The 17,890-nt window shown below is 40.7% G+C and overlaps 1 protein-coding gene across 1 annotated transcript in view; it reads right to left on the bottom strand.

The window, feature by feature from the left end:
• Nucleotides 1-747: 747 nt before the first annotated feature.
• The window catches only part of LOC124794822 (solute carrier family 35 member C2), an 87,628-nt gene continuing 70,485 nt past the window's right edge, over nucleotides 748-17,890 (bottom strand). Inside the window, exon 7 of the mRNA XM_047258482.1 lies at nucleotides 748-1,396. Coding sequence (XP_047114438.1) covers nucleotides 1,082-1,396 — 315 coding nt within the window. The 3' untranslated portion in view covers nucleotides 748-1,081. The remainder of the gene's footprint in view (nucleotides 1,397-17,890) is intronic.

The raw sequence follows: 17,890 nt of genomic DNA, 5'->3' as shown, positions 1-17,890 counted from the left end.
TCTCTGACCTCCCCACTTCTTTATTTGTCCACTTTGGTTAAGACCAGCTGGTGCTCTTAAGCGCCATAATACAGGGTGGTTATAATTAAATTTTCACTATTTGAGTGAATGAAGAAGAAAAACTATTTACCACATTTTGTAGGAATGGGACTGTGTGCTGCAGGATTCACATTGTTAGTTGTGTTAGTGTCATGACTTGCTTTTAGGTGCCAGTACTGGTCCAGTGACATAGAGTTGAAACACGAGTATAAGTGTGTGTTACAGTTGCAGGTAGTCAACATGGGTGCGGACAAGAGGAGGAGGGCTTTATTCATAAAGCTGTTTTATCAAAACTACACTAATAGTGCTGCTGATCTTTGCAAGTATCGATGTATTAAAGGTATACAGAGAGGTCCTCTTCCTGCACCAGGATTGAAGAACATTATTCGGAAGTTCGAGTTGAGAATTGTTCCTGTAAGAGGCTGAGGGCCAATCACATCACAAACTGTTGAAGAAATTACTGTTGCCATGGCTGAGAATGCTAGATGCAACATGCGATCTTCATACATTTCACAAGCTGAGTCATGACAACTAAACATTCCATGGTCCACTGTCTGAAAAATACTTTGAACAATTTTGAAGTGGTATTTCTAGTGAGGTTACAGGTAGTTGTGGATGGTCATCATATTGGGCAACATTTGTAACCTGGAATGTAAACAAGGTACACAATTAACAATTGCCACCCTCTCATTTGAAAAGTAAAATGTGTTTGTTTCAATGGTTTATTTATTATTTCTCTTTCATATGTCCTTACAAATGTTTCCACAAAGTTTCATTGTCCTATGATTGTTGATTTTTCATGAGCACCCTCTCAAGTAGCAAAATTTGTTACATGCCCTGTATATAACAGATGTAAGCCCAAGTTCAGTAAAGTAGAAATTTGTTTATTTACTTTGTATATAAACTCTTTATTCCAACTAAAAAGAATGTACACTTGGTATAAAAGAGAGATCATGTCTTTTTAAATGCAAACAATACTCATATAAAATCACATGTCTGTAAAATACAGACAGACGTACTGCTGCAGCAGCGGCAGAAATGGTTATCTCACAGGGTTGTCCCTCCTCTGCTTTATACTGAAGAGCACTTGGTTTGAGTCATCACCACTCTCATCTTCACTGCTACTGGTTTCATGGACCAGGAATTTTACATGGGTCTCACCCTCTGCAGACAGCAGGGGCAGCTTGTCAGTAAGTTGGTATTCATCCTGCCTGTTACCACTGGAGTGTAGAGCCGCCGAGGTGCGGCCCAAAGTGTGGACCATTATACCTGCCATGCACAACAGCAGGCCGACAAAGTTCACAGGACTCATGCGGTCACCAACCAACAATATGGCCAGCAACAGCGTCATCGCTTCCTGAAAAGTGTGAAATGAGTTGTAGACAAATAAAAAATATGAAAAACCAACCACTTTGCATGAAAGCATGACACCATCTTAAATCCCATATCATAACAAGTGCTACTTTTTCACAGTAAAGTCTGTATACTTAAAACGTGCAAAGCAATTACAAAATCAGCTTTTCTGGGAGCAGAGGTTTCATGGGAACATGTATCTTTTGTAATAAAATGTCACTTTTAGGTCTGGAGTTATTTCAGAAAACTCTTATTATTTTTGACTAATACAGAATATTAAGTCTTGGAAAGTCACTTCTAAAAAAAAGAAATGTGTGTGAAATCTTACAGGACTTAACTGCTAAGGTCATCAGTCCCTAAGCTTACACACTACTTAACCTAAATTATCCTAAGGACAAACACACACACCCATGCCCGAGGGAGGACTCGAACCTCACTACCGAAAGTGTTTGGAGTGTTGCCTTGCCTGCAAGTGACATGTGGAGAGTGTCGTTCAATAAATAATGCGCCACAATTTTTTTCTCCGAATATATTTACTCTTAGGAGTTAGAATTTGGTGACAATATCAGTCAACATTCCTTTTACATGTACTGTTTGTCAACATATTCACCATCACGTTTTATAGCATTCTGCCAGCATTGTGTAAGAGCATGTATTCCCTGGCAGTAAAAGCTTGTCCTGGTCCTTACCCATTGTTTCACTTCATGAATAATGGCCTCACCACCTTGAAAGAGAAAGCATAAGTAGCCCAAACAGATGGAAGCCTGAGGGTCTGGGCTACCATGTAGATGAGATAATGTCTGACCCAATCTGGCGATATGTGCCTGGCCGGCCGGGGTGGCTGAGCGGTTCCAGGCGCTACAGTCTGGAACCGCGCGACCGCTACGGTCGCAGGTTCGAATCCTGCTTCGGGCATGGCTGTGTGTGATGTCCTTAGGTTACTTAGGTTTAAGTAGTTCTAAGTTCTAGGGGACTGATGACCTCAGATGTTAAGTCCCATAGTGCTCAGAGCCATTTGATATGTGCCTGGATTGTGAGAGTTGCATGTGGACATGCATTGTCATGTTGAAACACAATTTCTTTTTGATTCTTGTCAGATCAAACATGGAAACATGTTCCAATGCTCACAAACAGCTGTAGAGCCAACTGTCAAGTTGTGATTTGCCAGTCTACACAAATAATGGCATTCTTGTAATTCACCAAGTCGTGAGAGCTGGATGTGAGGTTGTGACAAGCCGTCCTTAACATGGCTGATCACGCAGCTCAGTTTCTGCATTTCATGATACATGAGATCTCTGTACCCATCATTCATCAGTACTCCTACAACTACATCATTATCATACACCACATTCAAATATTTCATACACTACATGCAAATGTTTACAGATGTTCCCCAGGCTTCTTTTTTTGCAACTAACTGTTCAATTACATCATATTTGCTTGTAAAGAGTGTCTCGAGTAGATGACATTTTGACAGTACAGCTCTGACACTGATTGTAACTGAAAAAGGTGCAGAAATTTGCAGCATCTCAAAAGATGTTTCCCTATGTATGCTAATGGGTGTAATTCCCCCCCCCCCCCCCCCCCCCCAAATCACTATTTATTGGACGACCCTTGTAGGACAACCAAGAAGAGTACAAATGCTTTTGAAATGTGGTGTTGCAGAGGAATGGTGAAGAATAGATGATTAGAACTGATAACCAATGAAAAAGGTAAGAAACTGAGTTGAGTAGGGTAGGTCTTTATGGCACATCCTGACTAAATGAGGAGATACATGGTGTGTTCAAAAAGAAACTGAACTTTTGCTGTATATGATTTATTGTTTATTGTACAACATTTTAAGAACAAAATAGTGCCCTCTATTTTGGCAATATTCCATTCCCATCATTTCTTACAGTTTTGGAACACCTCTTGGAACACATTTTGTGGGATGGCGCACAAGTTTCCCATCTCATTGTCCTGTATCTCCTCTATGGTTTGGAAACAATGTCCTTTCAATGTGTTTTTCAGTTTGGGAAACAGGAAAAAGCCTGCTAGGGCTAGATCTGGAGAATACGGAAGATGGGGCACTACGGAATGTTGTACTTTTCTACATAGCTGCAGACAAGGAGTGACGCGTGAGTGGGCACATTGTCATGATGCAACATCCAACTCTGGTCTTCCCACAAGTCACGCCTCTTCCTGGGCACAGGATTCCCTGGTAGACTTCCTTGTTTAGCATCTGACCATGTGGCTCAAATTCATGATGGATAATGCCTTTGTAGTCAAAAAACACAGCCAACATCACTTTGCTCTCTGACCGACTCGTGTGCTTTTTTTGGACGAGGTGACCCCTTGTCCACCCACTGTGACGACTACATCTTTGTTTCAGCATCATAGCCATACATCCACGTCTGATCGCCTTTTATGATGTTCTTAAGAAAGTTTTCATTTACACTAACAGTGGCAAGCAGTTCCTCACACATTTCAACATGGGTCTGGTTCTGATCTTCAGTCAACATTGCATTCAAGTTTTTCACTCAAACTTTGATGGCATGACCCTACACTGATGCCCACCTCCTCAGCAACTTCCCAGACACTTAAACGACAATTTCTGCGAGTCACAGCACAAATGAAATATACATGGCCATCATTTATTGATGTGCTAGGACATTCAGACTTAGAATCGTCACAGACCGACATTCTGCCTGGTTCAAAATGTTTAAACCACTCATAGCACTGTGTGCGAATCGTACAGTCCTTCCAATATGTCTTGGCTAAGCATTTGAAATGTCTCTGCGAAAGTTTTGCCAAGTTTGTAGCAGAATTTCACACATACATGTTGTTCTTCAAGCTCCTTCACTGAAATAATCCAATAAGCAGACTGTACAATTGCTTACTTCAGCGGCTGTGGTTCGCTTGCTAACTGCCCGAGAGACATGAGGCAAATGACAGGCTGTTGTCTAAGCCTGTTGCTTGCTGCACTCAGTACCCACACCGCACTCTCTCTGCTGGTTGGTGCGCTATTTCAAAATGTCAATTTCTTTTTGAACACACCCCTTATGTTGATGGGACACATACATTGGCATAAAGGAATAGTGTGAAGCGAGACCATGGCTCAACAACAGTATGCAGGTTGAAATGGATGTAGGTTGGAGTAGTTACACAGAGGTGAAGAGGCTTGCACAGGACAGATTGGCATTATGACCTCTATCACACTGAAGACCATCACCCACAACAACAACATAAAATATCTATGCATGTTGGTTCAACTAAGAGTTGTGAAGCTTGTCCCAGATCTTCAGATGCAGCAGTTAACTATAGTAAAGCTTGATGCTAACCTGCAATGTTAACCTCCTAAACAATAACACAGTTCTAATTTGGGAAATTTAATCTGAAGATCAGGTATACCACGCCAACATTATTCGCCAAACAACACTAATGGATAGCTAAGCTAATGGTGAACACTTTCACATGCTTATTTACAGTCAAAACAAGAATGGGGCCTGTTCATTATTGTGAGTTTACCTTCACTCAAAATGTTTCTATGGGCAAACAGACAACAACATTAGTTTGTCCAAGTCTGCAAAATTCTGTAAGTATTTATAAATACAAAGACTATTTGGAAGCATAATGATATTGTTCATTACAAGTTACAATTTCACCAAATGAATGACTCATTAAGGACAATAAATTTCAGACTTAAGTCCATCTTCAAGCAGGAGCCTACATTTCCTTTCAAACTGCATTTTGTTTCAGGTGAGGAAGTATGTTATTTTCCTAAAATAAAACATAATCAGTCTGTATTTAGTTTGAACATGAAATGTAAATTACTGACTGAAGATGGAGTCAAGCTTAAAAATAGTTGTGGTTATTTAGTTGGTTAGTCACTTATTTGCATGTTCCATGGAGCCAATTGCGATTATTGTTGTTTTATCGAATGTGTTAGTTACTTTCCAATTACAGTGTGAGCAGGAAGGATACAGTTTTAATTATCACCTCCAAAATAGTTATGTAAGTAATTTCTTTGTTTGTTTCTTTGCAGGTACACTTTACATGTCTGTAGTCATGGTACACATTGAAATCCCTGCGCTACAGAAACAGTACACTTCCAGATAAGTTAAAACATGGAGCAGACTACTGATACAGTGGAGTATTGTGCGGCAATTAGTGTCCAGTATTTTAAGGTGGGCAACATAGCAACAGGTCATGCTGAGTTGGTGGAAGTGTATGGCAGCAATGCATCATCACATGACACAGTGGTTAACAGGTGCAGGCATTTCCAGTGTAGAAACTAAGCCTGAATGAAGAAAAACAAAGTGGCAGACCATTTCACTGTGGAGGACCAGGTTTCACAAGAGATGTGGAGGCCCTGGTGGCCAAAGACTGGCAATAGAAGAAAAAGTTAAAATCAGCCATGGACCAGTTTTCAACATCTTGCATGACATTATGAATATGGAAAAAATCACCAGCTAGTGGGTTTCGTGATTGCACAGATCCATCCAGAAAGCCCAACAAATCCAAGCAGCAGCAGAAATATTGCAGCTGTATGGGCCAATCCGTATGTCTTAATTTTTCTGCCAGCTCACTAAAGGTGAGTGCTGGGTGTATTACTGTTCCAAGACAAAGGAGCAAAGCAGTCAGTGGAAACTTGAATTTACCACCACTAGAAAAGACGAAGTCCAACCACTGTTACAGTAGGAGATGCTGAGTGGTTTTTTTTTTTTTTTTTTTTTTTTTTTTTTTTTTTTTTTTTTTTGTGGGGGGGGGGGGGGGGGGGGGGGCTTATAGTGTGGTGGCAACAGATTATGCTCTTAAGGGGGCTAACTGTCACTGGAACCTCCTGGTGAGATTACAAGACGCTGTCATGGCAAAGAAGTGTCACAGGAAGCTGTCCCATGTGACATTTTCCTCCGTATCAGTACAACTCGTTCTGCACGGGACACAGTCACACACACTGCTTCTTTGGACTATAAATTTTGCTTAATTTCCTATTCTCCTGACACGGAGCCCAGTGACTTCTACCTCACTGCTCAGCTGAAGAAACCATCATGTAGCAGGCATTTGCAGAATGATGACGAGGTGACTTTCAATTTGGAATGTTTCCCAAACAGTCAAAATGCAGGTTTCCACAATGAAGGTCTCTGCCAAGTCATCCATTGTCAGGGAAAATGTGTTGTGCTGAATGGTGGATGTGTAGAGGAGGATCAGCAGGCATCACCAAGTTTAATGTTCACAACTTTATTTTTTTCAGAATGGTTATTGAAACTTTCTGACTACCACTTGTACTGACTCTCAGTGAAAAATATGGTAAATGTCTTTTATAAATATCTTAAGCTACCTGATTTCAGATTGTGTTTGAAGTTGAGTTTATTACATGGGGGTGAACATTAATAAAACCAACAAACTGCAGGGTTGCACTCCTCAATAGAAACAGAGGAAAAAGGGTCCAATGAACACATGTCCGGAAATGCATCGTTGCCACGGTAGATCACACTGAAGGATGAAATTTTCTCTGATCATGTGCCATTTGTTCCTTGTGTGTTGCAAGTTGTGTGATTGAGGCAGCGCACTGTAAGCAGCAGAATGGTCCAGTACTTATGTTGAGAACAAACCGAGATGTTGTTTGTATATGGCCAGGCAGATGGAAACAGTTGAAAGGCCGCACAGCTACACCAAAACAAGTACCCTCACAAATACCAACCACATCACACAACATTTCAAGCACTTTTTGGACATTTGTATGATCATGGTTCCTTTCAGGCAGACGAACAGGCAGAGGGGTGGTGGACTGAGTGTACACCAGTTCTGAAGGACTGGGTTCTACAGGATATTGAGACAAACCCTAGTACAAGCTCCAGGCAAGTGGTCTACCAACAAGGTGCAAGCTGAAGTACAATTATGTGTATCTTGCATGACAACTGCTCTTATCCCATCACCTGCAATGAGAACAAGGATTATCAGCAGTGGACTTCCATCTATGGAAAGGTTTTTGTCGATGGTATTGGGACCAGACCATTATGATTATGGAATTTCTGTCATCTGTCCTCTTTATCGACAAAGCAGCCTTTACCAGAACTGGCACTATCAATCTGCATAATCATCTTCTGTGGGCTACAGACAATCTTCATGAGGTATCTCATAAGCACCAGTTCAGAATCAATGTGTGGGCAAGGATTCTTGGTGACCACATACCTGGACTGGTTTATTATTCCACAACCCCATGACGGAGGAATGTGCCTGAACTTTCTGCAGAATACTCTACCTGAGCTGCTTGAGTACATTCCTTTGGCATTGCGACAGGTTATACATGATGGAGCACCACCCTACTTCTGGATTATAGTTTGCCGACATCTCAACAACATTTTCCCCAGACGTTGGATAGGACACAGGGACCCTGTAGCAAGGCCTGCTAGAAAACCGGACTTAAACTTCCTGTATTTTTACCTCTACGGGCATCTGATGTGCAGACCCTTCAACGACATGTTCATGACACTTGTGATTCTATTCGGAGAGAGGTTGGAACGAGCGAAAGAGTGCAGCAATCCACGATGCAATATGTGAATGCACGCACTGCATCCCTTGGAGGCCACATTGAAGACCTGTTGTGATGTGGTTCGATGCACCTCTGTACTATGTTCTGGGATGACTTGGTGTCATTGCACGCTCACCCTCCATTTCTGGACCCATGTTCATAGGATCTTTTTTCCTCCATTTCTGGTTGGAATCCATCACTGCAGTTTGTCAGTTTTTTTAATGTTCACCCTATGTATTAGACTCTTCCCATCACTGGGTAAATGGACAAGATTTTTTTAGCTGAATACCTCACCCTCCTTTATTTTTGGTCACACTACAGATGAGTCATTTCTTGGTCTAGTATAACAATTATGAATGTTAAAGTTGTTTTCAGACTGCAACTGACTGTTGGTAACGAACTTCACAATGGAATAAACATACTGTGAGGCCATTGTCCGTAAGTCAAACTGTTTAAAGAACTGTCTGCAAGAGGATCTTGAGAGCACACATAATCCTTATTATATGCTTTGGTGCAACAAATGTGTTCTTCCTCAATGAAAAGTTGTCCCAGGATATGATGCAATTAGACATTCGTTCAACAAAATAGGATCATTTAAGATCTATAAAATGTTACTTTCAGTTCAGCTCCTTATCAACATAAAAAGGTCAAGAATTCACACTATTCTGTTTCATTTGTCATTTGCCTTCATACTAAATAAATCACTCTTTTGAGGGAACAGTGACAGGTTGCAGTTTCTATATAAAATAGTAACGTAACGCTGAAGAAAGTCATGGGAGAATTACACTGATGAACCAAAACATTATGACCACTTGTTTGTCCATCTTTAGAATGAAATACATCATTGATTCTGCATACCAGGGTCCAACAGTTTGTTGGTAGGTTTGTGGAGGTATGTGGCATTAGATGTCTACGCACAGGTCATGTAATTGGCTTACATAACTGGCTGCCGATTTGTGTATGCGGTAATGGAGCCTTAAGCCATCGGCACACAGACCGTGCTATTGAACGTCAACATTGAGCATACAGAGTTCAATGTGCTGCTGAACACTCAGGAACGATGCGACTTGTGCATACGGTACATGGACCCAAACGTGCCATACCCGATAACAACGCACTCCAGCGGCACTTGCAGGATGTTTCTAACTCGTAAATCACACTGTTTACTAAACGGGTGCATGTAAAATTCCCACATTAACTCTATCAAAATGCACATTTTCTCCATTGCCCATAGGCTAGTCACGTTGTTCTATATGTAATATACACAAATAAAAACTTCAATTACCCACGTACATGTTTCAAGATGGAAAGAAATGTACCATGTCCAATAAGTAAGGACACAGGCTTATAAAAGTTATATTACAAACAGTGCGATATAAATTTTTCAATAGTTCCCCACATAACATAAGCATTATTTCACCATTCCCACATTTCAGTAAAACCCTAAGGCCATTCTTACTAGATCAATGTTCCTACCCAGTAGCAGAATTTTTGCAACATGTGAATTATGAAACGTAAAAGAAAAAGAAGCAAAATATCGTTATACAAGTAGCGCAAGCTGTCCTGTAGATCAAGCCAATCAAACAAACTCACAACTCAAAAAAGGGTGAACTCATATTCACATAACATCAAATACTATAGTATGTGTCAGAACCTATTACGTGCATGTCAGGGGAAAAAAAAAAAAAAAAAAAAATGTTTTAGACGTGAACAATCGGCATTTCATGCATTTTGATAAAAGTCTGTAACGCTACTCGCTATGCTAAACTGACAACAAATCTCATAAAGCCAATTCTAATATATTGCCACTTGCTAAAAGCTTTAATTGTAGCTATGTTACTAATTGAAATTTAATTATAGCAAATTGTAGCAAGAAAAATGCATTTTTGGTGGGCCCTCAGTGTGTCATTGCCTTCAAATGGCATACTCTCATAACACGCAAGTTACAATAATACTTTTGCCACGAATAACATGTTTCTCATTTTTTTTTTCCCAACGAATCACACAGTTAACAATGGGTTTTTGAGTGATTCGGTGGCGTTCAGAAACGTCATATATATGTGTAGGCTTGAAATGAATGCCAATATGGCACCTCAAAACTCTGTGCTGAAGGGAGATGGCATGCATGTGACGTAGGTGGTGTCGTGCCAACTCATTGGTCAACGCTCAGACGCACGCTCTGAATATCTGACCTGCCAGATATTGCCCTGCATGTTCGGGAAGACTCCCAAACATGCTATTCTATGCTATGACTTCAGAAACTGGGCACGCTCAATGCTCAACATTCTGCTGTACAGTCCGTTTGTCAACAGCTTTATAGCGACCCATATGGGCTCCATAAGCTTTACATCAGGTGAATTTGGTAGTCGAGACATCAACGTGAGTTCACTATAATGCTCCTCCAGCCACAGTTTTGGCTCAGAGACACGGAAAATTATACTGCTGAAAGATGGCAGCACTGTCAGGGATGACATCAGGAATGAAGGGATGCAGTTGGTTCGCAGCTGTCAGTGTGTCTTTGACTACTACCACAGGTCCCATGCTAGCACAGGAGAATGTCTCCCAAGCACAGTACTGCTCCCAGCAGCCTGCATCCTTGGCACACTGCACATTTCACGCTGCTGTTCATCTTGATGATGGCATTTCTGGAGATGACCAGTGACCTAATGTAGCAAAAGTGTGATTCACTCAAGGAGTCAACACATTTCCATTGATCAATGGTCAAATCTCGATAGTTCCATGCCCACTGCAATTATAAATGATAATGTCGTCGTGTCAACGTGTGAACTCACAGGTGTGGTCTGCTGCGGAGCTCCATATTCACAATGTACGATGAACAGTGTACTCCAAAAAACACTTGTGTGTGCATCGGCATTGTGCTTTTTTGGCAGACATGCCTCAGATCACTATTATCCTACTTTACAGAGCAGATGAGCCTGCAAACTCCACGTTCTGTGAAGAGTCGTAGATGTCCAGCCATTCAGTGCCTAGTGGTAGTTTCACTGTCCTACTTATTTCTGTAGATGCTCATGACAGGAGCACATGAATATTCAATCAGCTTCACTGCTTTCAAGATACTCATTCGCAGGCTGTGCATAATAATAATAATAATAATAATAATCAAACCTTTGTCGAAGCCATTTATTTCAAAAGATTTCCCCATTTGCACCCCATACCATCACTAGGGTGACCCCCCCCCCCCCCATCTGTCTCTGCTCTGCTTACATACTTTTGTTACCACATCTTGTGCCCACAACGCCACCAGACAGCATCCAACGTTGCAGTGGACAGTGTCATGATGTTGTGGCTGATCAGTGTAATATATACTATGAGGATTATCTGTTGTTGTTGTGGTCTTCAGTCCTGAGACTGGCTTGATGCAGCTCTCCATGCTACTCTATCCTGTACAAGCTTCTTCTACTCCCAGTACCTACTGCAGCCTACATCCTTCTGAATCTGCTTAGTGTATTCATCTCTTGGTCTCCTTCTACAATTTTTACCCTCCACGCTGCCCTCCAATACTAAATTGGTGATCCCTTGATGTCTCAGAACATGTCCTACCAACCGATCCCTTCTTCTAGTCAAGTTGTGCCACAAGCTCCTCTTCTCCCAAATTCTATTCAATACCTCCTTATTAGTTATGTGATCTACCCATCTAATCTTCAGCACTCTTCTGTAGCACCACATTTGGAAAGCTTCTATTCTCTTCTTGTCTAAACTATTTATCGTCCACGTTTCACTTCCATACATGGCTACACACCATACAAATACTTTCAGAAACGACTTCCTAACATTTATATCTATACTTGAAGTTAACATATTTTCCTTCTTCAGAAATGCTTTCTTTGCCATTGCCAGTATACATTTTATATCCTCTCTACTTAGACCATCATCAGTTATTTTGCTCCCCAAATAGCAAAACTCCTTCACTACTATAAGTGTCTCATTTCCTAATCTAATTCCCTCAGCATCACCCAACTTAATTCGACTACATTCCATTATTCTCGTTTTGCTTTTGTTGATGTTCATCTTATACCCTCCATTCAAGACACTATCCATTCCGTTCAACTGCTCTTCCAAGTCCTTTGCTGTCTCTGACAGAATTACAATGTCATCGGCGAACCTCAAAGTTTTTATTTCTTCTTCATGGATTTTAATACCTACTCAGAACTTTTCTTTTGTTTCCTTTACTGCTTACTCAATATACAGATTGAATAACATTGGGGAGAGGCTACAACCCTGTATCACTCCCTTCCCAACCACTGCTTCCCTTTCATACCCCTTGACTCTTTATAACTGCCATCTGGTTTCTGTACAAATTGTAAATACCCTTTCGCTCCCTGTATTTTACCCCTGCCACCTTCAGAATTTGAAAGAGAGTATTCCAATCAACGTTGTCAAAAGCTTTCTCTAAATCTACAAATGCTAGAAACATAGGTTTGCCTTTCCTTAATTTTTCTTCTAAGATAAGTCTTAGGGTCAGTATTGCCTCACGTGTTTCAACATTTCTACGGAATCCAAACTGATCTTCCCCAAGGTCGGCTTCTATCAGTTTTTCCATTTGTCTGTAAGGAATTTGCGTTAGTATTTTGCAGCTGTGAGTTATTAAACTGATAGTTAGATAATTTTCACATCTGTCAACACCTGCTTTCTTTGGGATTGGAATTATTATATTCTTCTTGAAGTCTGAGGGTATTTCGCCTGTCTCATACATCTTGCTCACCAGATGGTTGAGTTTTGTTAGGACTGGCTGTCCCAAGGCTGTCAGTAGTTCTAATGGAATGTTGTCTATTCTGGGGGCCTTGTTTCGACTCAGGTCTTTCAGTGCTCTGTCAAACTCTACACGCAGTATCATATCTCCCATTGCATCTTCATCTACATCCACTTCCATTTCCTTAATATTGTCTTCAAGTACATCGCCCTTGTATAGACCCTCTATATACTCCTTCCACCTTTCTGCTTTCCCTTCTTTGCTTAGCACTGGATTTCCATCAAAGCTCTTGATATTCATGCAAGTGGTTCTCCTTTATCCAAAGGTCTCTTTAACTTTCCTGTAGGCAGTATCTATCTTACCCCTAGTGAGATAAGCCTCTACATCCTTGCATCTGTCCTCTAGCCATCCCTGCTTAGCCATTTTGCACTTCCTGTCGATCTCATTTTTGAGACGTTTGTATTCCTTTTTGCCTGCTTCATTTACTGCATTTTTATATTTCCTCCTTTCATCAATTAAATTCAATATTTCTTCAGTTACCCAAGGGTTTCTACTAGCCGTCGTCTTTTTACCTATCTGATCCTCTGCTGCCTTCACTATTTCATCCCTCAAAAGCTACCCATTCTTCTTCTACTGTATTTCTTTCCCCCATTCCTGTCAATTGTTCCCTTATGCTCTCCCTGAAACCCTGTACAACCTCTGGTTCTTTCAGTTTATCCAGGTGCCATCTCTTTAAATTCCCACCTTTTTGCAGTTTCTTCAGTTTTAATCTACAGTTCATAACCAATAGATTGTAGTCAGAGTCCACATCTGCCCCTGGAAATGTCTTACAATTTAGAACCTGGTTCCTAAATCTCTGTCTTTCCATTATATAATCTATCTGATATCTTCTGGTATCTCCAGGGTTCTTCCATGTATACAACCTTCTTTCGTGATTCTTGAACCAAATGTTAGCTATGATTAAGTTGTGCTCTGCGCAAAATTCTACCAGGCGGCTTCCTCTTTCATTTTCTTAGCCCAGTCCATATTCACCTACTATGTTTTCTTTTCTCCCTTTTCCTACTGTCGCATTCCAGTAACCCATGACTATTAAATTTTTGTCTCCCTTCACTACCGAATAATTTCTTTTATCTCATCATACATTTCATCAATTTCTTCGTCATCTGCAGATCTAGTTGGCATACAAACTTGTACTACTGTAGTAGGCATGGGCTTCGTGTCTATCTTGGCCACAATAATGCGTTCACTACGCTGTTTATAGTAGCTTACCCATACTCCTATTTCTTTATTCATTATTAAATCTACTCCTGCATTACCCCTATTTGATTTTGTATTTATAACCCTGTATTCACCTGACCAAAAGTCTTGTTCCTCCTGCCACTGAACTTCACTAATTCCCACTATATCTAACTTTAACCTACCCATTTCCCTTTTTAAATTTTCTAACCTACCTGCCCGATTAAGCAATCTGACATTCCATGCTCCGATCCATAAAACGCCAGTTTTCTTTCTCCTGATAACGACGTCCTCTTGAGTAGACCCCACCCGGAGATCCGAATGGGGGACTATTTTACCTCCAGAATATTTTACCCAAGAGGACGCCATCATCATTTAATCATACAGTAAAGCTGCATGCCCTCGGGAAAAATTACAGCTGTGGTTTCCCCTTGCTTACAGCTGTTTACAGTACCAGAACAGCAAGAGCATTCTGGTTAGTGTTACAAGGCAAGATCAGTCAATCATCCAGACTGTTGCCCCTGCAACTACTGAAAAGGCTGCTGCCCCTCTTCAAGAACCACACATTTGTCTGGCCTCTCAATAGATACCCCTCTGCTGTGGTTGCACCTACGGCACAGCTATCTGTATCGTTGAGGCACACAAGCCTCCCCACCAATGGCAAGGTCCATGGTTCATGGGGTGGGAGGATTATCTATAACATGTAAATACAAATCTGAAAGAAGGTAACACTATTAAGATAGAAAAAAGTTAATATAAAACTGTTGCATTCATTCCACACCCTCTTTGAGTATGAACTTTATGTTGCGATTCCTTTCCTGCACATAACATGTTCCCATGTCCTGTGGAAAGCAACTGGTATCTCATTCAGTTTATGGTAAAAATATAACTAACACGCGTGCTCAATTGAGTGCGCATGTGCGTGCCAGCCCCCCCCCCCCCCTCCCCACACACACACACACACACACACACACACACACACACACACACACACACACACAATTTACCTGAAACTCAGCAACGCAGCTGCTGCAATAGCCAGTATGATCTTCAAAATGTGTGGTATCACTGCATACATAACACTTAAGGGAGAATGCAAATCAAATAGAAAAATGCCTCAAAAATAAATGAGCAGAGCCGATGAATTGTACGAATCAGCTTATGGAATACTGCCATTCACAAACTCGTAAAGCTGTTTTGTGTGTATGTGGCTTGTGATATCAAGAATGCAGTGCAATTACAACCTTTGCAAGAGTAGGCATTGCCTGCAAGGCGAGCGACTGTTAAAACTAAGCTTGTGCGACTTGTGGCAGTTTTCAAAAAATTTCAATTACAACAGAACTGAGGAGGCGGGAGGGTTGCAGTGTGTTGAGAGGTTTATTCCTATCGAAGTTGATAGTCAGTTGCAATGGACCTTCCTAATTGGCCGTCAATACGCCAGTGGTACATCAATTTCATGCCTACAAGTTTAGTGAATGTGAAGGATCACTCTGGCCACCCCACCACAAGAGAAAATGGCATAGAATGCATGCAGGTAGTGGAATCAGTAGAAACCGAAATGCAACGACTATTATTGAACAGATTCTGGTCATTACCCCTCTGGCTAGCAGGTGACAGAGTGTGTAATGCTTCTAAAATGTGCCAACCTGATGTGCGCTACATTTCAGTGATTGTTAATTGTGCATGTTACTTCAGGTTTTGTAGAAATAAACACCACAAAAACAGTGTTCGTCTGCCAGCTAACATTGGCAGCAACCAGAAAACAATCAATACCACTCAGTATCATCTAATTTCTATTGATTCAGCTACTCCTAGCAGTCGTTACATCAGGAGCTTCCTACAAATGTGCAAACAATCTACACAACTTACTGCAAGTGTTGAAACTTGATGACAAGCCACAATTAATCCAACTTTCCATGGGTATTCCTGAGTGTTCAACTAAAGCTGCACAACAGTTAGTAATGTACAAATGGGACTCTATGTTTACAGATGTAGGCAATTATTTTTTTAAAACATTCGAATGTAATCAAGAAAATATTAAGTTACCATTAGAGCAAAACATCAGCTACACACTATCCGACCAAAAGTATACAAATGCCCCACATAATGCAAAATTAACCACAATATGTCATGAGAGGTGGACCCACGTCAGAATGGATCAGCCAGGAGAGCTCATTAACTTCAAATGTGGATTGGTCTTAAAATGTCACCTGAGTAACAGATCCACCAGTGATGTTTCAACCATTATAATGCAGCCCACATCGTCTGTTGGTGATGTGACTGTTAAGTGAAAATGTGAAGGAACAACCACAGCTAAGCCAAGACTGGGCAGACCTCATGCACGATGGACATGGACCATCATGCACAGCGAAGGTGGAATGCCAATAGTGAATTATAGAGGGTGTGGTGTACGGTATGGGGATGTTTTTTGTGGTTAAGGTGCGATTCCCTAACTGCATTCAAGAAAATACTACATGCAGAAGGATATGAACACATTATACAGCAATGAGTACTGTGTACAGTACAAGAACAGTTCAGAGGCAATGCTTGTTTGCATTAATGTGACAATGCATTCTGTCATAAAGCAACATCTGTGACACACCACTTGATGGATATTAATATTCCTGAAATGAACTTGTCCACTCACAGTCCCACCGTGAACCCCATGGAACACCTTTGGGGTAAGTTAGAACAGTGTCTTGAACCCAGGCTCCAGTGTCTGACATCACTGCTTCTCTAGTTTCAGCTCTTGAGGAAGCATGGGCTGCCATTCCTCCCTGGACATTCAAGACACCTCACTGGAAGTGCTCCCTGGCAGAGTTCAAGCCATCATGAGGGCAAAGGATTGAGACACACACTACACTGGTATCCACTAATGAGTGCCTGGAATTTTGATCATACAGTGTAAGTCAGGAAGCAGCAGATCACTTTACTTACAATTTAGCTACAATTGCAGAAGTCATTCCAAATTTTCATCAAACTTTGCTGGGCTCTTGGACTGACTCAGAGTGACCACGTAAGAAAAGAGGATGTTTGACAAAGATTTGGTGCTACTCTAATTAGGGATGAAGTTAGGGAAGGTTTGCTTTCCTGTCACAATTACGTAATGAGAAGGCAAGACAACTTTGTAGAAAACTTACTAATCAAATGTGCCTGGTGTCTTTACAGTAGCGCTTTTACTATGCCAATACATATTTTGAAACACAGCTTCATCATCAAAGCTTCAGTTTTTATTGAACAACTTTTATTGTGAAGTCAACACAAGAAATGAATACCTGAATAGTTTGTTGTTTTCTGTTGTATCACAATGAAGTAACCTTCACATGTTGCTTCACTGCAGAAGCCATTTCACTGTGATGGCACATACAATAGGAATCAGAAAAATTTGCAGATATGCATTCTTGATATGTCGACATTGCAATGAATGTCCTTAGGTAATAACTTAAAACCTGATGATGAAATTGCTTGGAAATACACAATGGCGAATTAAAAATGTTATTGGAAAGAAACTAGATGGATTTCATTGTTAAGATTTCAATTCATTTCACAGTATTGGTTTCGCTAAAAAAAGCCTCTATGGTTATCACGAAATAAGACAATTCTGTTGCAAAAACAGCTCTCCTGTTTGAATCAGGTGACATATGACCACATTAAAGACCAACTAAGCAGTGGACCAACAAGTCTTACATGCACAACAGTCAACTTAGTCAATAGTAGAGGAATATAGAGGAGATGCAGTAAGAGAGACAGAGAGAGAGTATTAAGGAGAATAATGATTGTTTATTGTTAATACAAAGTACATATTAAGTTTCTACGATTTGCATGTTTTTTGTTGCTGTGTACCATGACTCAAGTGTGTTATAAGAATTGTGACTGGTGTTAGTTCTACAGCATCTTGTAGACGCCTCTTCAAAAACTTGTATTTTGGCAGCAGGTTTCAGAATACATATATTTATTTATGTCATTTGTAACTAACAATATTTCTAATAAATGAAAAGCATCAGTTTGCTTTTGTTCTACAGTATTACTTTTATTGT

The sequence above is a fragment of the Schistocerca piceifrons genome, chromosome 4 (genome assembly GCF_021461385.2).
Source record: "Schistocerca piceifrons isolate TAMUIC-IGC-003096 chromosome 4, iqSchPice1.1, whole genome shotgun sequence".
Classification (NCBI taxonomy): domain Eukaryota; kingdom Metazoa; phylum Arthropoda; class Insecta; order Orthoptera; family Acrididae; genus Schistocerca; species Schistocerca piceifrons.
Note: the sequence above shows the minus strand (reverse complement) of the source record. Positions and strands in the feature narration are given on the sequence as shown.